A 23,511-nucleotide genomic window follows, 5' to 3' on the forward strand; every position below is an offset into this window, starting at 1 on the left:
ACTCCCCCAGTTGATTCCTAATGATCAGGCAGGTTAGGGAAACCCTGGGGATTAAGACAGTGTTTCTCAAAGTAATGGAATGCCTGTATCAGAAGCACTTGGGAAATTACTAGACTATGTGCAGATTCTCAGGTCTGACCCCAGACCTAGAGAATAAGAATGGCAAGAGGTTAGTGGCCTGGAGGCTGGAATCTGCATTCTTAAGGTTTCTCAGCGATTCTGGTGTGCCCTGAAGTTTGAGAGCCATGGAAACAGCATGGTGGCCGAGCGTATGGGCTCTGGAGTTATAATGCCCAGGATTGAAGCCTTATGTCAGCATTCACCAACTGTGGGTTCCTTACTGTTTTGTTATCCCTCCATTTACCTATCTGTAAAATGGGGATAATAATAACATATACATATTATATAATATGTGGAAAACACTTGACATGGGCCTTAGAATATTAACATACTAATTCTAATCTATTATAACCTAAAATAGACTAGAATAGAATCCTCTGTCCCTCTCTCCTCTAGACTCCTGCTGCATTTTCTTGGTACTTCTACTACATCCTTCATATAGTCTGCCTTGTAACAGGGTTACCTATGTAGACATCTGTCTCCATGTTACATTAGAGTTGGAGGGGCCTTAGAAGTCCCCTAATCCAGCTCCTCCTCTTACAGATGAGGAGGCTGAGGATGAACGATTCACCAGTTCACCCCATCACATGCCAGGTGGTTGAATTACAGTTTGAGGCCCAGCTATCAGCTATGCCATTTGAGCCTCAAACTCTTCATCTTAGAAGTGGGCATGACAATGTCCACTTGCCTGCTTACTAAGCAAGCGCCTTGTGACTAAGTACTGGTAGGAGCTCTTGTAACCTGAAGAGTAGTGTTCCTGCACAGAGGATGCTGGAGTTACTATGGGGCCTGTTATTCACCCGTGAAGTTGACATAAGGGAGAGAGTCACATCTTCCCACAAAATGGCCTTTGAAGCCCTCATCAGTCTGGCCAGAGCTTACCACTTTCAGCTTTAATGGCTTTTTAAGCTTTTTCTTCAGCCTCTGATGGATCACTTTATCTTCTTATTCATGGCCTAACCTCTCTTCCTGACTCAGTCCAATCAGACCATTAGCTGAGGATATGACTCATCTCCCTGACCCTGGCCCTGACCCTGATGGATCAAGTGTTGAATATGTTGCAGACCACAGTTCCCACCCTCTTAGTTAGGTTCTTAGTTCTTGGACAAGAAGCCCTAGAATCCAGGGAACTCAAGCTCTTCCTCAAGGCTTCTTTCCCTGACAGTCAAGCAACCTAGAGCTGACCCCCGTCCCCTCATAGCCTTACCGTCATGGTTGGCATTTCCTAATGTCCATGGCTCGTCTGAGTCAAAGTGAGTGTCTCCACCAATCCCTGGGCCAGGGAAGTAGGCATGAGCCAGGAATCCCCCTTCTCCATCAAATGGGGAGCTGTCGCCATGGAAGCCAGAAGCAAAGAAGATCATGATGTCGGCCTCCTTCCGGTCACTTTTGATTTCGTGGTATGGCACCTCTTCAAAGGTCAGCGGGGTCACCTTCTGCCACACGTCGAAAGCCTGGCGAATAGCTTTCCGCGTGTCTAGCTCACCCACCTTTGGGGTGTAGTTGTGAATGCTGGTGAGAGAGGAAAGGATCAACAGGGAGGAATAGACAGAGAATCAGAGACTAGCAGAGCTGAAAGGAACATCAGAGGCCATGTGGGCCAGTGATCTTCAAATTCTGAGTCCTAGAATTCTGTGAGGTATCCCAGGGATTGAAGAAGAGGCTGGGTAGGCAAGGCTCTCAGTCCCCAACCCTGTCTTTTACTTAGTGTTTTATATTTGATCTCTGAAAAAGTTCATGTCGAATTTGTAGAAAAAAATTGTCAGTGAATGACATTTTCTAAATTTAAAATTTTTTCTCCCAAGGCATAAAACATGTACACTTATAAAAGTTATAAAAACATTTAAACAGTGGGGAATTTAAGTGAAATGTCCCTTAAAAAATATTTGGCACTGGAGTTCCTGCTGTGGTACAGTGGATTAAGGATCTGGTGCAGTGTCTTTGCAGTGGCATGGGTTTGATCCTTGGTCCTGCAGTGGGTTAAGGGTCCTGTGTTGTTGTAGCTGTGGCTCAGATTCGATCCCTGGCCCAGAAACTTCTATATGCCACAAGTGTGGCAAAAAATTATTTTTGGCACCAACTACTACTGTTTGTCTACCTAGAGGCTGGGGTAGGGTGGCATCTGACTGGGTCAGTTCTTGGTGTATCTATTTAAGGTTACCGTATGGATGATGCATGGTTCTTGACAAGGGGGCATCACCACTTCTGCCTGCTCTGCCCCATGAACAACCGGGGCAAGGGCTAGTCACCCATTCTGTAAGCCCGGAGAGGTTGTGTGGTAGAAGTTAAGCTCAGAGATGGGTTAGAAGCCAGTTCTTCTTTTATTTATTTATTTATTTATTTATTTATTTATTTATTTATGTATGTATGTATGTATGTATGTATAGTTGATTTACTATGTTGTGCCAATTTCTGCTGTACAGCAAAGTAACTCAGTCATACAGATATATCCACCCTTTTCTTATATTACAGCTCTTCTTTCTTTTGACCTACTCTACCTCTTTAGCAGACTCTAAGCGTCTATCTAGTTTCTAACCCAGATTCTTCTTAAGTTTCCTTCTCTTGTCAGATTTCCGAAAAAAAAAAAAAAATCCTATTCTGGTCTCTATTGCTTGTTAGCAAGAGAGCCCTTGGTTCAACTCTAAGTAAGGATCTCTGTCTTAGATCCTGCTCCTGAACCCAGGGGGATCCACCTGAGATAGAATCAGAGACATGAGAGGTGCTGACTAGGGCCCACCTGAGCCTGCCCTGCGCCTGGTCCCGGCCCCACCCCTTCTGAATCCTGATGTCTGTATCTGCTGTGATAGGTTCCATCGTCCCTGCCTTTGGTCACCTGTTGGGCTTCCTGCTTTGCTCTTGGATTCCCCAGAGAGTCAAGGAATGACACTGTTGCTCTTGGGTTCCCAGGTCTTTATACTCCTTAAGAAACTACTGGAACTCTGTGCCAGGAATCTCGGCTGAAGTCCATCAGGCTAAGTGGGGAAGTGGTCCAGATCAGAGGGAGTGGGGTTTGGCAAGCAGTCACAGGGAGGATGAGTTCAGCCATGGTTCTTTATCTCAGGTGAAAGTTACTGAACAAGCCGTACCCCCACTTTCCGTAACTAAAAGCAACAGGAATCTAAACAACATAGCCCATGACCAAATAAACCTGAAGTTGGAGACACGGCATCCTCTGGATGCCACAGGGAGGAACAAGTCATAGGCTTTCAGAGTATGAGCCTCAGAAACTCAGGCCAGGAGAAAACACAGTGAGGGTGAAGCCAGAGCCCGGGAGGAGGCACAGGAGTCAAGGCACCTGTAAGTGATGTGCTTCTGCCTCCACTTCTGTCCCGTCAGGGCGTAGCGCTTGTTCCTCCGCCTGCGGCTCAAGTGCGGATGGTCAGGGACCCCGCATCGAGGCTTCTTCATCCACCTGGGCAGAGAGAGGACACATGCACACACAAACACTGTGGTCACTGAACACTCTTAGAAGGCACTGCACAGCCCCCCCCCCACCTCGCCCTGTCCCAGGCTGAACGCCACGTGCACACTCAACCCAAAGGCGGCGCCCCTGGCTTGATAGGGTCCCCTCCAGCAACAAGATCCACGGGTGGATTTATTAGGTCGCTCCCTTCTAAACGAATATGGAGAAGCCCTGCTGCATGACAGATTGGGAGTCAGAGGACGGGTTTGATAATTCCAGCTCTATCCCTAATCAGAGGTGCCTGGGCAGTGTGAGCCTCAGTTTCCTCATCAGCAACACTGAAAATAGAAATGGGAATTATCTTTCCTGCTGGTCTTAGCTTGTGGAGAGCCCCCAAGGAAGGAGTTTAGGTGAAAATGCTCCATAAACGAAATTCCATCCCTTTACTCCCTGCTTTAGAACCTTCCAATGATTTCCCCAGACACTTAGAATAAAACCCAAACTCTACAGCTTGGCCCAGGGCCTATACGTGACCCGTGATGTGGCCCCCTCTCACCTGTCTGTGGACACATTTACCCTCCTTCCCCATCTATACTCTGCTTCAGCGACAGTGGCCTCCCTGAACTTGCCAAGATCATTCCCCTTCAGGGTCTTTGCATTTGCTGTGCCCTTTGCTTGCCCTGCTCTTCTTCTCTACAAGGTTTGTTCCCTGACTTCATTAAGGTCTCTGTTCAAGTGTCACCCTTTCCAGGAGGACTTCTCCCTGCTCACCCTACCTAAAATAGCCTCCTGCCTCTATCAGTTTATCCTGCTTAATTTTTCTTCACAGCATTTATCATCATCCAAAATTACATTATATGTTAGCTTTTTGTTTATTCTTTTTTACTTTTTCTTTTTATGGCTGCACCTGCAGCGTATGGAAGTTCCCAGGCTAGGGGTCGAATTGGAGCTGCAGCTGCCAGGCTATACCACAGCCTCAGTAACGCCAGATCCAAGTTGCATCTGTGACCTGCACCACAGCTCATGGCAACACCAGATCCTTAACCCACTGGGTGGGGCCAGGGATCAAACCTGCGTCCTTATGGATACTTAGCTGGGTTCATTACTGCTGACGCACGATGGGAACTCTAGCTTTTTTTTATTCTTTGTCTCTCTTACTGGAGTCGAAGCTCCACAAGGATAGGAACCTTGCCTGGATCCCCAGTGCCAGCACAGTGCCCAACACAGAAGGTGTTCAAGAATGATTTGTTGGGAGTTCCCGTTTTGGCGCAGTGGTTAACGAATCCGACTAAGAACCATGAGGTTGCGGGTTCGGTCCCTGCCCTTGCTCAGTGGGTTAAGGATCTGGCGTTGCCGTGAGCTGTGGTGTAGGTTGCAGATGTGGCTCGGATCCCGCGCTGCTGTGGCTCTGGCGTAGGCCGGTGGCTACAGCTCCGATTCGACCCCTAGCCTGGGAACCTCCATATGCCGCAGGTGCGGCCCAAGAAATAGCAACAACAACAACAACAACAACAACAACAACAACAACAACAAAAGACAAAAAAAAAAAAAAAAGAATGATTTGTTGAATGAATAGGAACTATCCCACGGTAGAGAGGCATAGCAGAGGACAAATTCCCTGGTGCTGTAGGTGTTCATAAAGTAGCTGAACAACTGTTAGGACTTGGAGTGTAATTGCCCACAGGACTTACCCTACTATATTGTGATTTGGAATCTATTAGCCTATTGCCTTTAATAAATAGTAAATTCTTAGAGGACAGGAACTGTGTCATATTCACTGTTGTGTCCTTAGAAGCCAGCCCAGTGCCTGGAACTCTGTAAATCCTGCTAACTGTTTGTTGTCAGGTTAAGTTGCACTAGGGAACAGTAAGCCTGAAACTTCACTGGAGACATAAAATAGGGGCCAGGGTAGGAGATTTAAAAGATCACGGCTGACTGGAAGGGCCATCTTTGCATTTTATGTCTCTGTGCTGCCCTAACGACCAGCCCACTCAACTATAGATTGAAATCGCTGGAAAGGAAAACAGTCTGACCTCATTTGCAGTTGTTGAAAGCAGTTGCCCTTGGCCATAGAGAGAAAAGGAGACAGAGACTCTTTTAACCAAATATTAAAAGCCCCTTGAGGGATTTAACCAGGTCTTACTCATTTTTTGTATGCTCATAAAGTGTCTACACTCAGAAATCAATAATAAAAGCCATACCAATAACAAAAATATGCATTGGTAGAAACATGTATAATTTTCACAGTGTTCATTTTCTTTTTTTTGAAAAAAAAATTGATTTTCAAAACAACTATGTGAGGTAATCAGAAATTATTGATCTCCATTTTACAGGGAGGGAAAAGATACCCAGATAAATTGAGTGACGTGCAAAATATAGCAAACAGTGAGGCAGGACTGGAACTTCACTGAAAGAATAAATGAACTATTGATGCAATTTAACAAAAGCTGGAGCTTTTTTGTCTGTTTTTTCGTGCTTAGCACAAGGTTGGATTAAAGGAACTATGTTTGTTGAATGAATGAAGGAGTGAATAATGTGTGACATTCCCCAAGGTAGACACTCAAAAAATTATACTTTAAGGTACTCATCTACTTCCTTTCACTGATGGTCCCTGGGAAGAGAACCAGGAGCCACCTCTACTATAGCAAGGCTCAGCTAGATCTGGACGGGTCCCTGGGAGAGGCCAGGTCTGTCCACTGTCACAGCTGAAACTGGAGCTGAAACTAAGGTCTCTAAGTTCTAGCCTCAAACACCTTCCCTGCTCAGGTCTAGGGTTAAGCATGAGCTCAGAGGCAGGGGCAGAAAGGCAAGTGGGAAATGCCATTCTCCTCCCTCCCTCTGCCTCCCCCTCTCCCCGCCACCTGCCACTCTCTGAACCCTATCCAACTGGCCTGGGGCTTTTTGGAACCAAGCAAAACCCAAGGCCAGGTGGTGCCTCAGCAGAGACACCAGCGCTCCCGCCCCAGGATGCGCTGCCATGAGGCCTTGCATAAAGCCCTCCAAATAACCTCGGCTCTGAGAGGTGCTCAGGCTCGCTCTCACCAGCTCGCCCGTGAGGCCACAGGGCTAAGGAATCCGCTGTACTTGCAACATCATAGAAGCAGGCAGATGTACTGTCTGAGGATTTCAATCTCATAGTTAGAGAATCCGTGGAATAGAAAATGTTCATACAGAATTTTAAGATCACCCAATTTTAGAAACTTAGAAGCCTAGAATAATGGAACCTAGAATTTAGGAGTCAAAATCCAACATTCTCCTCTGTAAAGGAACACGCTGAGGCCCAGACAGATGATTATCTTAAGGTTAATCACACAAGGGCTGCATTGATCCTGGACTCAAAACTGTGCCCCCCACCCCCCACCCCCAGCCCTACTCTCTGCTTCCTCCTGAGCTCAGGGGTCCCACCCCTCACCACCTCCTTGGGAAACTCACTCTAACTCTTCACGGCAGTAGTGACTTGTCCTGAACAGGTTTAAGGACTTTCATGGCTAGTCCTTTTAAAAAGGACTCAACTCTCTCCCATCTTAAGCAAAAATTCACCCCTCTCTACCCACCATCTATCTCTCCTTCCTTACACTGTTCAGCTTCTTGAAAGCTGTTCCTACACTTGCCATCTCCACTCCTCGCCTCCCCTTCTCCCCACTGCAATCTGACTTTGCTGCCACCATTCCACAGAGGTTTCAACATCTTCTTTGTTCCTCAACTCAGCAGACACCTTTCAGTCTCCTGTTTGACCACTGCAGTAGCGGACCAGCCAGCCGGCCAGCCCCCTTTGCGGCCAAGGCATCCCAACCCCGGGCTTCCCACTCCTCAGGCTGCTCCTTCTCGGCTTGCTTTGTGGGTTCCACCCCCAGCACCCTTCTTGGCTCCTCTTTACACTCTCCCTGAGTACAACACCATCCTTGTGATTTGGCCTGCTTGTTATTACTGCCTAAGTATCTGCCCAAAACTCAGTGTTTCCTTCTGAGTTCTAGACTGGAGGAGTTAGATGATGGAGTTTTTATTTATTTATTTTTTAAATTGAAGTATATTTGATTTACAATGTTGTACAGCAAAGTGATTCATTCATATATATATATACACACACACCTATATACATATATATATATATTCCTTTTTCAGATTGTTTTGTCTTATAGGTTATTACAAAATACTGAGTATCGTTCCCTGCAGTATACAATAGGTCCTTGTTATCTATTTTATATATAGTAGTGTATAGTCACTTTTGTGTGTGTGTGTGCTTTTTAGGGCCACACGCAAGGCAAATGGAGGTTCCCAGGCTAGGGGTCAAATTGGAGCTACAGCTATAGGGCTACACCATAGCAATGCTGGATCGGAGCTGCTTCTGCGACCTACACCACAGCTCACAGCAACGCCCTATCCTTAACCCACTGAGCAAGGCCAGGGATTGAACCCGAAACCTCATGGTTCCTAGTTGGATGCGTCTCCCTTGAGTCACAACGGGAACTCCCTATAGTAGTGTGTATATGTTAATACCAACCCCCTAATTTACCCCTTCCTCCACTTTCCCCTTTGGTAACCATAGTTTGTTATCTGTGTTTGTGGGTCTGTTTCTGTTTTGCATGTAAGTTCATTTGTGTCTTTTTTTTTTTTTTTTAGATTCCACATATTAAGTGATATCATGTTATATTTGTCTTTGTCTGGCTTGCTTCACTTAGTATGATAATCTCTAGGTCCATCCACATTGCTGCAAATGGTATTATTTCATTCTTTTTATGGCTGAGTAATATTCTATTATATATATATATACACCATATCTTCTTTGTCCATCATCTGTTGATGGACATTTAGGTTGCTTCCATGTTTTAGCTGTTGTAAATAGTGCTGCAGTGAACACTGGGGTGCATATGTCTTTTCAAATTGTGGTTTTCTCCAGTTATATGCCTAAGAGTGGGACTGCTGGATCATATGGTAGCTCTCTTTAATTTTTTAAAGGAATGTGCTCCATAGTGGCTGTACCAATTTACATTCCCACTAATCATGTAGGAGGGGTTCCTTTTTCTCCATACCCTCTACAGCATTTATTATTTGTAGACTTTTTTGATGATGGGATGGTGTTTTTCACTAAATGGTGAGTCTCTGGAGGGGAGGGATCCAAGGACCAAGTCCAGTGCCTGGCACACACAGGTATTCAGCAAATACTTGATAAATGAGAAAAGTGGAACAAGACTTGCCAACTCATTATCATTCTAGAGTTCTATATCAAGTGAGACACATACATCTGAGGGAATTCCATGGAGATGACTCACAGCCCCACAAGTCATCAGAATCAGAGGAGATTTAAGACCATCTATAACCAAATCCCTTATCGCGCTGTTAAGGAAACAGGCTCCGAAGGGTTAGGAGTCTTTTCCAGGGTCACACAGCAAGTTTTCAGCAGAGCACATCCCCAGCTTACATAGGAAAGGGCCCCTTGGGGTACGCCCTCCAGGGTTGCAGGAGTAAAAGACAGGAAGGTAGGATGGGCATGGTATACAGACGTGGCTATGACAAATGTGAACCCAAATGTAAGTCTGGAAAGTTCAAAGGTACAATGTCCTATGCAAATCTTACTCGATTGTTGTCTGATCCAACACACCGGTGACTGGGATTCCGTAAAACTGCTGCATAGTGGCGACGGCTGACTGTAAGGCCTTCCCTGAGTGCAACGCCGATGCCCGTGAATCATAGGGCAGCAGATAGCCATAGGACTTTAACCAGTTCTGAAAGACATGTGAAAGAAAGATGCATTATGTTGGAGAAGCCTCTGTTCTACCTGGGCAGAAACTTGCCCTTGAACTAGGGATTGTTTTACCCGAGGGAATGTTGGACTCATGCTCTGATTTCTTCCTCCTTCAGTTCCTCCTACAAACGCTGTCAAATTAACCTCCAGAAAACAAGGCTCTTGTTGGCTTACTCTTCTGCTATAAACCTTTCATTGGATCTCTACTGACTACAGAATAAAGATTAATTGCATTCCAGGCTTTCCAGTATCCTGCCTCTTTACCATTGATTCCACGGTTTCCACTGATATATGAGTACACATGCAAAAACACAAGAACAGTTCCTTCTCTGAACGTAGAGCAGCCTGTTAAAATGCTCTGCCACCCAGAAATCCACTGCGATCCAAGTCAGAGTCTGCTAAAGACTCATGTTGTAGAATATTAACTGGCGTGAGATTATACAATCTTTATTGCTAATCCCTCCAAAAAAAAAAAAAGCAAGCCACTATAAATAAATATAAACAAAATAAGCAAAACAATGTATTATTTAATTTAAATATAAATACTTAAATACATGCATAGAACAAAGCCTAGAAGGCTAAAAAACAATAATATGGTTAAGTAAGAAAATTCTTTGTTTTTAGGAAATATGCATGAAGTATTTCAGTTTACATAAGGGTGTATGATGTCTGTAACGTTTTCCTAAACAGATTCAGGAAAAAAAAGTATATACACAGAGAGGGAAAGGAGAGAGAGGGAAAAAAAAATGTAGCAAAATGTTAAGAGTTGGGGAATCTGGGTGAAAGGTATCCAGGAATTCTTGTTCTACTCTTAAAAACTTGTTGGAAGTCTGAAATAATGTCAGAAATTTTTTTAATAGAAAAAGGATGTTAATACATTTTGTTATAGTATCATGGAGGACTTTTTCTGTGCTTTTCTAAGTTTTATGCATGGAGTCTTTTTTTTTTTTTTTTAAAAGAAGATGGAGTTCCCGTTGTGGCTCAGCGGGTTAAGAACCCAACATAGTGTTTGTGAGGATGCAGGTGAAATCCCTGGCCTTGCTCAGTGGGTTAAGGATCTAGCGTTGCTGTGATCTGTGGTGGAGGTTGCAGAAGAGGCCCAGATGTGGCATTACTATGGCTGTATGTAGGCTGGCAGCTGCAGGTCTGATTCAACCCCTCGTCTGGGAACTTCTATATGCCACAGTTGCGGCCCTAAAAAAAAAAAAAAAAAAAAAATTTAAAATTTTTTTAAAAGAGGAGAAAAACTTTAAAAGGGCAAGAGAATCTGAAAGTAGCTTGGGTGAAGAAGTTCAAATAGTGAATCTGGACAGAAAAAAATAAAGATGATCATTTCTTCCCATAAGCATAAGAGATGGAAACCTGAGGAAATATCCGTGGCATTGATTGGAGAATGGGGAAAACACCCATGTGCCTATGGATTCCACAAGCATGTCCTGTAAGGAGAACACCTACCCGCTGGTCTCTACACCACACTTGAACGTGCTGCCCATCCTCAGAGGATTATCTTGAAGATCAAATGAGCTAATGAAGAAAAAAGATCTTGGAAAGCTGTACTATGCCCTTCCCATCTATGATTTTTTTCCTCTTTCTTTTTAGGGCTGCACTGTGGCATATGGAAGTTCCCAGGCTAGGGGTCAAATTGGAGCTGCAGCTGCCAGCCACAGCCACAGCCACAACAACACCAGCTCTGAGCTGAGTCTGCAACCTACGCCACAGTTCATGGCAACGCTGGATCCTTAACCCACTGAGTGAGGCCAGGGATCAAACCAACGTCCTCATGGATACTAGTCGGGTTCGTTACCACTAAGCCACAATAGGAACTCTGCCCTTCCTATCCATAGTTTTGTTCATGTTTCTATATCAACTGTCTTATAGTGGATGTGTCTGTTACAACAAGTCAAACCAAACCATTTTTGGAAGGAGGCAGATCAGGAACTATAAATAAGTTATTATTTATTTCACCCAATGTGGCTATCACATCTTTATCGCCTTGTGATGGAATCCATCTGACTGATTAAAAACAGAATAATAAAGTCTTAAAATATCCACAACAGAATGACAACCTTATCTCTTTCAGGTTGGAGATCTAAAACATGTTTTTCCTTCTAAATTTTGGCACAGGATTTCAATACTTCTTATCCTTCCCCAAACACTGAATCTCTTTCATGCCTTTGTAGGTTTCCCCCTCTGCCTGGCATACTTCTGAGTCTGGCAAAAATCTTTTATTATTTTAAGGTTCAGTCTATAAATTACTCCCTCTGGAAGACTTGCCTCACTCCCCAGCCTGTTATTTTCTTCCTTTTCTGTGCTCCCTAAATCCCTTGTTATAGACAGTATACCTCTTATAATATTGGGCTCTAATCATTACTTTACGTATCAGATTCCAAGTTCCTCAAGAGAAGACTCTGTGTTTTACTCATGTCTTTCTCTCTGGTGCCCAGGAAGTGCCTGACACACAGTAGCTGTTCACTGTGCCCATTCAACAAACATCATTGGGTGCTTACTACCTGCTAGGCACTGTGCGAGGCTCTGGGTATACAGGGACGAATAGGGAGCTCACAGACCGACAAGTAACCCATCATGAAAATATTAGCACTAAAAATCAAGTGTATAGAGGGCTCCATGGGAGCACAAAGGAGAAGTGTCTTATCCACATGGTGGGGTGGGGATGGGGAGCAAGGAGAACTCAGGGGAGGCTTCTAGGTAGAAATGAAATCTGAGCTAAGGCTTGAAGAATGCAGCACATGCAATTGCCTGAAAGTGCTGGAGAGCATGGCACATTCTGAGAGGCATTTAAAATGGCTGGAACAGGAGTTCCCATCATGGTGCAGCAGAAATGAACTCGGCTAGTACCCATGAGATGCGGGTTTGATCCCTGGCCTCACTCGGTAGGTTAAGGATCTGGTGTTGCCAGGAGCTGTGGAGTAGGTCACAGATGTGGCTCCAATCCTGCATTGCTGTGGCTATAGTGTAGGCCGGCAGCCGTAGCTCCAATTCAATCTTGAGCCTGGGAACTTCCATATGCCACGGGTGCAGCCCTAAAAAAAAAAGTCTGGAACTTGGGGAAGAGGAGTGTGGTGATGAGCATGGAGGACTGGAAAGGAGGGAAGTGGAGATACATCACTTAGCAAAGTTCACAAAGTAGACGAATCACAGAGAATCACTTGTGACTTGACTGTGGTCTCAAACCAGCCAAAAAGCTCAAGTAGAACATCTGGAAACAGATGTCACAGGAGCATGTGACAAGTTACCCATCCATTCATCCAGGTGCTCCTGCTTCTATTCCCAGGTCAGTTATGTTATCAAAGCATTAAGTCTCTGCCCTGTATTCCTCAGCCCCTCACAGCGAAGGCCACACTACATTCTTTATTTATGGAAACTTCATTGGAGAATTGTTGGATTGAATACACAGGGTAGTATAGTGGGGAAGAGGCACTCAGGCCTGAGATCAAATCCTGACTTCACCACTTGCTGGCTGTGGGATTTGGGGCAAACGGAACTTTAGTTTCCTTATTTGTAAAATGTAAACAATAACCTCCTCCACAGGACTGTCAAGAGGAAATGATTGAATATACCTGACATATAATTGCTCAAAAATGATTTGTTTGTTGTTCCTTGGGATGGTGTCTCTGTTATCTTTTGTAAAATCAAGGCAGAAAACATGGTCATTGACTCCTTCTCTGCCTTTTGAAATCTAGTCATCCTATCCTCCCACTTTCCCCCTGGACCAAGAGCCAGTCCTCGTGGGTCCCAGGGAGGGGATTAGTTCTGCCACAGTCAAGTCTGCTTGCTATTAGGTGACCTACGGGCATGACCATCTCTCCCCCAGCGCTGGGAGCCCTGCGTGCAGAGAGATGACAGCTGACTTGAACTGCTTTCTCTTCACCCTGTCACTTAGTTTTATTGGGACCAGTCACAATCACTTTCTATCAAACTTTAGCTTGAGGAAAATGGTTTCCCTACAGGAGATTCTGTATGCATTCTGATTTCAGAACATGCACACTGGGTAACCCAGTGGTTTTCTTTTTGGCCTTTCTGCCAGGAATCTTTCAGCCAAATTTATAGTATAGTGGTGAGCATGGTGCTCCTTGGAAGCAGCTATTACTTTTTTTTACATTTCTGACCACCAAGTTATGTTTCATCCTTAAAAGTCTCAGTTAAAAACATTGTTTCAGTATGTAAGTTGCCTTAAGCCTTTCCAAAAGGTGGTGGGGTCCAAATCTAAAATCCATTTCCTCCCTATCTGTGGATTCTCTTAGTTCTCTAAAAATACACCTGGGATGAAATATGGCATTTGGGAAATGGCTGGTGAACTCTGAACAGATACTTCTGACAAACCAGTCAACCAACAGGCATTTTTTGAGCACCTACCTCCAAGCTAATATGGAATTTAATTCTGCCCTCCGTACTACTTAGGGTAGGAGATAGGAGACAGGGAATTTTTGGCATAAACTCACTCCAGCTTTCTAAAACTTTGGGGCATTGAAAGCAGATCCTACTCAGTAAAGGGGAACCTGGTTTACCCAGCTCCCTTTTTGGATACTCAAGCAAAGAGCATCTCAAAGCCAATCAGGATCCATTATGAAGTCACTGAGTCTATCTGAGGATTCTCAGGAGTTAGGCTCTAAGAACTCAGGTCCTAGGCAAATGTCTAGGTCAGGACAAAACATTGGAATGGATCAGCCTTCTCTGGGTTCTGCTTTCCTCCCAGGTTCACTGGGGAGTATCCTCAGCTCAGGGGCCAACCCCTGAGAGGGAAAGAGGGAGGGGGATGGTTAAAGACAGCTCCAAGCCAGGGAACAGGGCATCGAGATTGGACCTAGGTTGTATGTGTGCATGTGTATGTGTGTTCCAGGGTGGGAGGCTAAGGACTATGAATTAGGGACCATAGTTCTAATTTCTGCTGTTTAAACTTGTCTCTGCCATTCACTTGATCCATGTCCCAGGCAAACTTCCAACTTCTCTGGGCAGAAGTTCCTGATGTGGCAAGTCTTCCACCCCCCAGTCACACCAAGTCTAAAACATCCCCCGCCCTTTCACACTTCCAGGCTGTCCCTGCTGCTGACAAAGCCCATTCTCTTTATGCATGTGAGCAAATGCATCTTTGTAAACCTTGCCTTCTTCACACCTGCAGTGTTTTACTTCTCTACCACTCTAAACCCAACTACCATGGTGTATCATACCTATTGGTTGATATGGTTTCCCAACTAGATTGAGTTCCCAAGGAACAGAGACTGTCATTTATTTTTGTATCTGCTACAGTGCTTAGCACAGTGCCTGGCATAATAAATACTGAATGAATGAACAGTTGGTCTAAGTGGCACTGTTGGGGTACCAAGGAAGGGATTTCATCCTGGGAAGGTTTAATGAGTAATCCACATGAAAGCACCAAGCACAATCCTTGGTATCTATTAGAGGCTGACATATTTTTTTTTTTTTGCTGAAATTTAGTCTATTGCGGTTTGCCTCCTTTGCTTGATGAGGCATTAGATTCCATTGTCCCACCTGAAAATAAATAAGTAAATAAAATCCACTAAGGGAAAAAAAGCCCCATTCAGTTTTAAACAGAATGACCTACCTTTCTTCTTTTCACACCTGGATCCATTAATCAATCACCAGCCTCATCAGAAATCTAACCTTTATAGCTCAGTTAACCAATTCTAATATGTCTGTCACGCTTTAAGTGCTGAAAGAGGTGTAAAGCCAGAGGAAAGTGAGAAAGATCTCAGAATGGGGGGGGGGGGGTGGACCAAAATAGCTGGGCTGAACCAAAGATGTAGAGATCACAGACAACACATCTTGATTGGTCTGCTGGCTAGAGGGCGGGATTTTGGTTCCCAGAAGCCAAAGCTGAGCGGTTCAGCAATAGTGGCAGGCAAAGGAGAGAGGGGAGAATAACAAGGAGAAAAAAATGTGGCCCGAAGAGGGAAGGGAGCGGCAGACAGCAGAGGCGTTGGTGAGATTAGAAGTGTCAATGGAGGCGGCAAGAAGCAAAAGCAACTGGTGGTGCTTGCCGTTTGCTCTCGGAAAACAGAGATGGCCATGGGGGAGGGGAGAGATGGATCAGTTAAACAGTGTGGTCTCCTGGGGGTGTTGGGCAGCATTGGTTGGGTGTGAGCCCAAACTAGACCACATAGGTCTGAAGAAGGCATGGGAGAATGATGAGGATCTGGTGTTTGGTCAGGAATGAAGTGGGTCAGAAGATTTTGTCAGAAAGGCCAGAGAAGTCTTCAAAGAAGGAAGGGACAGGCAGGCAGGGGTCAAATTGGGAAACAAGGACCAGAATGAGAAAGAATCAGGAGTTCCTGTTGTGGCTCAGAGGGAACAAACCTGACTAGTATCCATGAGGATGCAGGTTCGATCTCTGGCCTTGCTCAGTGGGTTAAGGATCCCGAATTTCCGTGAGTTGTGGTGTAGGTTGAAGACTTGGCTCAGATCTGGCTTTGCTGTGGCTGTGGTGTAGGCCAGCAGCTACTGCTCTGATTCAACCCCTAGCCTGGGAACTTCCATATGCCACCTTGGGTGGTGGCCCTAAAAAGACAAAAAGAAAAAAAAAAAGAGAGAGAGAATCAAAGAGTTTGGGTAGCTGAGGTCATAAAATAATCTAGGGTGACAATGTGAGTAACAGGAACAAGGCATTGACCTCAACATGCATAGAGGTCCAAGTCCAGTTCTAGAGGTTGTCTATGCAGAGGGACAGTGACAAACTAGAGCATGACTAAGGGAGAGTGGCCAGGAGAGTGAGGGAGCCACTCATAGGCACCATGACCCATGAGGAAAGATGAGGGATGTTTAGGCTGGAGAAGGGAGGGATGCTGCAGACATGACCATCTTCAAAAAGCCAAATGGCTATTGATGAAGGAGACTTACTCTGGTTGGCACAGAGGGCCAAACTAAGACCAGCCCAGGAGATCACAGGACATAGATCTTGACTCATTAGAAGAGAGAACTTTTGGAGTTCCTGCCGTGGCTCAGTGCTAACAAATCTGACTAATATCCATGAGGACATGGGTTAGATCCCTGGCCTCAGTCAGTGGGTTAAGGATCTGGCATTGCCGTGAGGGCATAGGCTGGCAGCTATAGCTTCGATTCTGCCCCTAGCCTGGGAACTTCCATATGCTGAGGGAGCAGCCCTAAAAGAGAGAGAGAGAGAACTTTTAACAGAGATGTTCTAATTATAGTAACTGATAATAGCTACCATATACCTGGCACAGTGCCAGGCCTCTAGAATGCAAAACCCCACAGGGGAGGAATTAGGATCCCCAACCTACAGATGAAGAAACCAAAGTTCAGAGAAGTAATCATCCAGAGCCACAAAGCTAATAAGTGGTGGGATTCAAACCCAGTTATATCTGAAACCAGGCATTCCCCACTGTCAGACCATTGCACAGACATCCTTTTTCCTTTCTGGGATCACGGTGAGCTCAATACCCTTCTGCTTTTTTTTTTTTTTTTTAAGGGCCACACTCAAGGCACATGGAGGTTCCCAGGCTAGGGGTCGAATCAGACCTGCAGCTGCTGGCCTACATCACAGCCACAGCAACGTGGGATCCGAGCAGTAACTGCAACCTACACCACAGCTCAAGGCAATGCTGGATCCCTGACCCACTTAGCAAAGCCAGGGATTGAACCCGCATCCTTATGGATACTAGTCAGATGCGCTGCACTGCAATGGGAACTCCCAATACCCTTCTGCTTTGATTTCTATGCCAGGCTATGGTCCCAGTGCCTACCCAGCTATTAAACCAGAAGCTTCATATGTCCTATGTCTCCTCCCTCGCTTTGACCCACATCATCTTTTACCAAAAACTATTGGTTCAACTTGCTAAATATCAAACCTCTTTCTTTCTTTCTTTCTTTTTTTTTTTTTTTTTGGTCTTTTTTGCTATTTCTTGGGCCTCTCCTGCGGCATATGGAGGTTCCCAGGCTAGGGGTCAAATCGGAGCCATAGCCCCGGCCTACGCCAGAGCCACAGCAATTCGGGATCGAGCCACGTCTGCAACCCACACCACAGCTCACGGCAATGCCGGATCCTTAACCCACTGAGCAAGGCCAGGGATCGAACCCGAAATCTCATGGTTCCTAGTCGGATTCATTAACCACTGTGCCATGACGGGAACTCCTGGGAACTCCTCTTTCTTTCTTTCTTCCTTTCTTTCTTTTTTTGTCTTTTTAGGGCCACGTCCATGGCATATGGAGGCTTCCAGGCCAGGGGTTGAATTGGAGCTATAGCCACTGGCATACACCACAGCCACAGCAACACCAGATCCAAGCTGCGTCTGCAACCTACACCACAGCTCATGGCAACGCCAGATCCTTAAGCTACTGAGCAAGGCCAGGGAGCGAACCTTCGTCCTCATGGATGCTAGTCAGATTTATTTCCGCTGAGCTACAGTGGGAACTCCTCAAACCTGTTTCGGTCTATTCATTGAATAAGTATTTGTTGAAGACCCACTACTGTGTTCCAGGCACTGTGTGCTGGGCTCTGGGATATAACAGTGAACAAAAAGACTCTAGTTACTTTCTGGCTACAGTCTAACAGATGAACTTGGTAAAGAGTGCTCTGAAAAATAAAGTCAGGTAAGGAAATAGAGCATGATTTATGTCTCTATAAAATTGGACTCCATTGAAGGTTTCCATTAAAGTAACATCTGAGCAAAGAGACCTGAAGGAGGGGCGGGAGTTCCAGGAAGAGGGATGAGAAAGTGCAGATACCCTCAGGCAACTTCGAGGGCCTTCCCTCAAGAGCTTTTGAGGGAGGGAGAAACAGGAGGTATTAGTCAAAAGGTACAAAGTTTCAGTTATACAAGATTAATAAGTCCTGGAGAACTACTGTACAGCATAGTGGCTATAGTTAACAATACTGCATTAAATACTTAAAACAATTGCTTAAAGGTTAGATCCTAAGTGTTCTTGGCACAAGATGATGATGATGATGACGGTGGTGGTGATAGAAATAACAAGGGCAGGAGGAAGCTTTAGGAGGGGATGGATTTGTTTATGGCATAGATTGTGGTAATGGTTTCACAGGTGCGTACTTCTCTGCAAACTCATTCACTTGTGTGTATCAAATATGTGCAGCTTTTTGTATGTCAGTTACACCTTGGTACTTTTTATTTTTTAAATTTTTTAGAAACAATTTTTATTTTTTTCCATTATAGATGGTTTACAGTGTTCTGTCAATTTTCTACTGTATAGCAAAGTGACCCAGTCCCACATACATATATACATTCTTTTTCTCACATTATCCTCCATCATGCTCCATCCCAAGTGACTAGATAGAGTTCCCAGTGCTACACAGCAGGATCTCATTGCTTAGCCACTCCAAATGTAATAGTTTGCATCTATTAAGCCCAGATTCCCAGTCCATCCCATTCCCTCCCCCTCCCCCTTGGCAACTACAAGTCTGTTCTCCAAGTCCATGAGTTTCTTTTCTGTGGAATACCTCGGTACTTTAAAAAGGATTAAGAGGCTTCGTGATGTGGGCCTTGACTACCCCTGCAACCTCATGTACCATTCCCCATCTAGCGCTCTGGGTTCTAGTGTGCTCTAATTCTTCCAGACCCTGACATACATAGTTCCTTCTGTCTAGATTATGCTCCTCTCTCTTTCTCTGGGGAAGCCTTCCTTGACCCCTTAACTCAGGAGTTCCTCCTACATCCCCGGTCAGCACTTAACTCTTCTTATCACAATTTTTTTTTTCATTTTAAAAATGTTATTGAAGAATAGTTGCTGTATAATGTGTTAATTTCTGCTGTATAGCACTGTGAATCAGTTATACATTTACACATATCCATTCTTTTTCAGATTCTTTTCCCATATAGACTATCACAGAATATTGGGCAGAGTTCCCTGTGCTATACAGCAGGTCCCTGTTGTCCATCCATTCCATATACAGTAGTGTGCATAGCCAGTCTCTAACTCCCAACCCATCTCTCCCCCTCACCTTTCTCCCCTTTTGGTAACCATAAGTTTGTTTTTGAAGGCCGTGAGTCTGTTTCTGTTTGGTAAATATGTTGATTTGTACATCCTTATCACAAGTGTTGCGATCACGTGGAATTTCTTGCTTCATCTCCTGGACTACACAGCACCTGAGGGCAGGGCCCACACTGTGTCTTCTTTACCACTGTGCCCCCACACCTAACACAGGGCGTGGCATAGATACCTGCTTATTGAATGAATACAAGTTGAAGTGCTCAGGGAGAATCAGACTTTGCTATAGAACAGGGTTCTGGACCTGACTCTATACTATTGCTTTTTGGGCCAGATAATTCTGTTGTTGGGGGATGGGGGCTGTCCTGTGCACTGTAGGACATTTAGCAGCATCCCTGGCTTCTACAAGTAGATGCCAGCAGCACCACCTCCTCAGCTGTGACAACTAGAAATGTCTCCAAACATTGCCCAAAAGTTCTCTTGAGGGTGGGTGCACTGTCCCATGTTGAGAACCATTATTATAAAAGGATTGCCATATGGGGCTGCCTTGTTATTCTCTAAGGGTCCTTGCAACCCTAAACTCAGCATTTTAGGGAAAGCACAGACCTAACAGTCAGTAGCCTCCTAGGATGAGGCTCAGAAGGAGAGCTGGTGTCCTACTTTGAGCAAGAGGACATGAATGGGCTTCCCATGGGGTGTGGTGAGCTGTGAGGAGCTAGCTTGAGAGAACATTTAGGGTTATGGTTAAGAGTGTACACTCTGGAGACAGACCGTGCTGGGGTCAAATCCTAATTCTCCCATTTACTTGTTACATGACCATCTGCATCATGTCATCAGCATGTGCCCCATGGAACACTTGTGAAGATCAAATAACATAATATGTGGCATGATGCATTCAGTAAAAGATAGCAATAATAATCACTGCTATTTTCCTGATGGGTGGCAAACAACTCTAAACACCTCACAGCACTACAGCCCTGAACACTGAGTATTTCTCAGTGCACAGTCCTTGTGCATCATGGCTGTCAACCTCGAATCATCTGAGGAGCTTGTTCAAAGTACACATTCCCAAACCTGAGCTGAGACCTACAAAATCAGACTCTCTGAGGTTGGTAACTGGGAATCTGCTCATTTAAAAATAAGCAGCTGGAGGAGTTCCCGTCATGGTGCAGTGGAAATGAATCCAACTAGGAACCATGAGGTTGCAGGTTTGATCCTTGCTCTTGCCCAGTGGGTTAAGGATTCGGCATTGCCGTGAGCTGTGGTGTAGGCCCCAGACGCAGCTCAGACCCCACATTGCTGTGGCTGTGGCATAGGTCAGCAGCTGTAGTTCTGATTTGACCCCTAGCCTGGGAACCTCCATATGCCATGAGTATGGCCCTAAAAAGCAATAAATAAATAAATTAATTAATTAAAATGAAATAAAAACAAGCAGCTGGAGTTCCTGCTGTGGTGCAAAGGGATCTGCAGTGTCTCTGGAGCACTGGGATGTGGGTCCCTGCCCTGCACAGTGGGTTAAGGATCCAGCATTGCCACAGTTGCAGTGTAGGTCCCAACTGTGGCTTGGATCAGATCCCCGGCCCAGGAGCTCCATATGTCATGGGGCGGCCGAAAGAGAAAACAACAACAACAAAACCCCAAGCATCTAAGGTGATTCTGTTCTCTTCTCTACTAAAGTTTGAGCACCACCTCAGTAAGGACTGCTGGGAGGATGACCCTCTGCCACGAGGAAATGGGCATGTTATGTTGGACATTACCTCTGATTTACTAGGACAGGAAGCATGTTGCTCATTTGGAAAAGCCTTCTATTTTAAAGTTGGCTCAAGAGCCAGCCCCTGCCCTCTGTGCCTTGGCTCTGCTCTCAGCCCTGGGTCCTTCACCTACCTGCCTCCTTGGCCAGTCCTAACTTGTGCAAATGGCCCATCAGCAACTATGACTGCAACACTGGACATCACATTGTCTCACTGCATACTGGCATTAAGTGTGGCCCAAGATCACCCTTCCTTTTTCCTTGCCGTATTAGTCCTCACAAGTGGGTCTTGGCCTCAGTTTCCCTGTCTGGCATTCAGGGAACTGAGATTCCAAAGACCCTGATCTGTGTCTCAGGACCTCAGATTCCCTGCCTGGTTCTCAGTGTCCTCCAGACAGTGAGACTCTAGTCCCTATACACTTGGGAGCTAGGTGGGGTTGTACCTGAAAAGACTTGGGACCAAGATACCACCACATGCCAAATATCCCTTAACTTTGCTCCTTCCAGCTGAGTGTCCTTGAGTAAATGACCTGACTTCTTTAAGCTATTATTTTCCATCATCTGCTACATGGAGGATCCTAAAAGAAGGGTTGTTAGGAGGACTCACTTAGATGATGCACTGTAATAGCTAAAATAATGACCCTTCAAAGTTGTCCACATCTTAGTTCCCAAAACTTATGACCATGTTACCTTATGTAACAAAGATAACTTTACAGTTGTGATTAAGTTAAGGATCTTCAGGTGGGGGGAAGTAACCTGGATTACCCAGGTGGGCTCAATGTAATCTTTATAAGAGGTGGGTCAGAGGAAGGAGATGTCAGAGTGATGTCAGTTTTGAAATGGGAGCATGAGCCAAGAAATGTGGACAGACTCTAGAAGCTGGAAAAGGTAAGGTATGAATTCTCCCCTGGAGCCTCCAAAAATAATGAAGCCCTGCTGACACCCTGATTTTAGTCACATTAAATCCCGTTTCAAACTTAAGACTGTAAGGTGATATTAAATAAGAAATGATAATAAGCAATGAGATCCTGCTCTATAGCACAGAGAACTGTATCCATGGGAGTTCCCATCGTGGTACAGCAGAAACGAATCCGACTAAGAACTATGAGGTTGTGGGTTTGATCCTTGGTCTTGCTCAGTGGGTTAAGGATCTGGCGTTGCTGTGATTTGTGGTGTAGGTTGCAGACGCGGCTCGGATCTGGTGTTGCTGTGGCTCTGGCGTAGGCTGGATGCTACAGCTCTGATTAGACCCCTAGCCTGGGAACCTATGCTGCAGGCGCGGCCCTAAAAAAAGGACAAAAAGACCAAAAAAAAGAGAACTATATCCAGTCACTTGTGATGGAACATGATGGAGGATAATGTGAGAAAAAGAATGTGTGTATATGTATAACTGGGGCACTTTGCTGTACAGCAGAAATTGACAGAACACTGTAAATCAACTATAATAAAAAAATTTAACAAAAGAAATGATAAATTTCAGAACTGTAAGACAACATATTTGTGTGGTTATAGGCCACTAAGTTTGTTTCAGTAATCTGTTTCAGTAGCAATAAGAAGCTAACAGATACATGCAAAGCATTTCACGAATCCCAGCACATAGTAAGTGTTCTTACAATATTTTTGTCTGCATTTTTGCCCCCACATTCACCCACACCTTTGGTCATTGCTACCGGACCAAATCACTGTGTCTCTTTGGTGACTCCTCAGAGAACAGCCTTATCACTGTGGTAGTTCCCTCCAACTTCTGTCCCACCAAAACCCTGCTTCCTCCTCTACCCATACAACCTTGTCACTGGTCCTAGCCTTGCTTGCTACTATTTTTCTCTTTTTTGGCTGCCCCGAGGCATATGGAGTTCCCAGGCCAGGGATCAGATCTGAGCCCCAGTCGTGACCTATGTTGCAGCTGTGGGAGTGCCAGATCCCACTGCACTGGGTCAGGAATTGAGCCTGTGTCCTGGAGCTGCAGAGACACCGCTGATCCCAATGCACCACGACAGAAACTCCTATAACTAATTCTTTAGTACTTCAAATTTGAAGGCTTAACGATGCAAGGATCTAGAAAATGCACCCATCCACAAATACTTACAGATCATCCAATTTGACAAGCTTATTTTGCAGATGAGAAAAATAAAACTCAAGGAGAAATAACGTATCCAAAATCACAGAGCAAGTTGGTGCAGGAGCTGAAAACTGAGGCTAGTGTGGCTGCCTCTAGGGAGGGTTCTCTCTGTCATGCTATACCTTCCACGCTAGCTCTGGTTTGCCTCTAAATGCTGTGTTTTTGTTTTTTTCACTTACAGTGAGTCTAAAAAGGGCCCTGAGGATCGCCCACAACGCCCAACTTAGCTTCTTGACAAACACCTTAATGGCGCAGCGTTGCCTCTTGGCTGCCACCATCTCTTGAGTGGGTGGTAAGTGCATTAGCGGGAATTCCCTGGCACTCTACACAATGTCCTTGGCCCACTCCCAGGAGGCCACCACAGCCAAGACCATGCCCAGGGAGGTGGCACATTTGGGGTTTTGGGTCAGCATTGGGCTGAGTTTTCCAGTTCTGGGGAG

At 45.1% G+C, this 23,511-nt stretch overlaps 1 protein-coding gene across 1 annotated transcript in view; it reads right to left on the minus strand.

The window, feature by feature from the left end:
* MMP24 (matrix metallopeptidase 24) overlaps positions 1–23,511 on the minus strand; it is a 49,859-nt gene that overhangs the window by 18,517 nt on the left and 7,831 nt on the right. Inside the window, exons 2-4 of the mRNA XM_047771237.1 lie at positions 9,098–9,246; positions 3,416–3,532; positions 1,328–1,632 (exon numbers count right to left, since the gene is read on the minus strand). Coding sequence (XP_047627193.1) covers positions 1,328–1,632; positions 3,416–3,532; positions 9,098–9,246 — 571 coding nt within the window. The remainder of the gene's footprint in view (positions 1–1,327; positions 1,633–3,415; positions 3,533–9,097; positions 9,247–23,511) is intronic.

This window comes from Phacochoerus africanus, chromosome 3, assembly GCF_016906955.1.
Source record: "Phacochoerus africanus isolate WHEZ1 chromosome 3, ROS_Pafr_v1, whole genome shotgun sequence".
Lineage (NCBI taxonomy): Eukaryota > Metazoa > Chordata > Mammalia > Artiodactyla > Suidae > Phacochoerus > Phacochoerus africanus.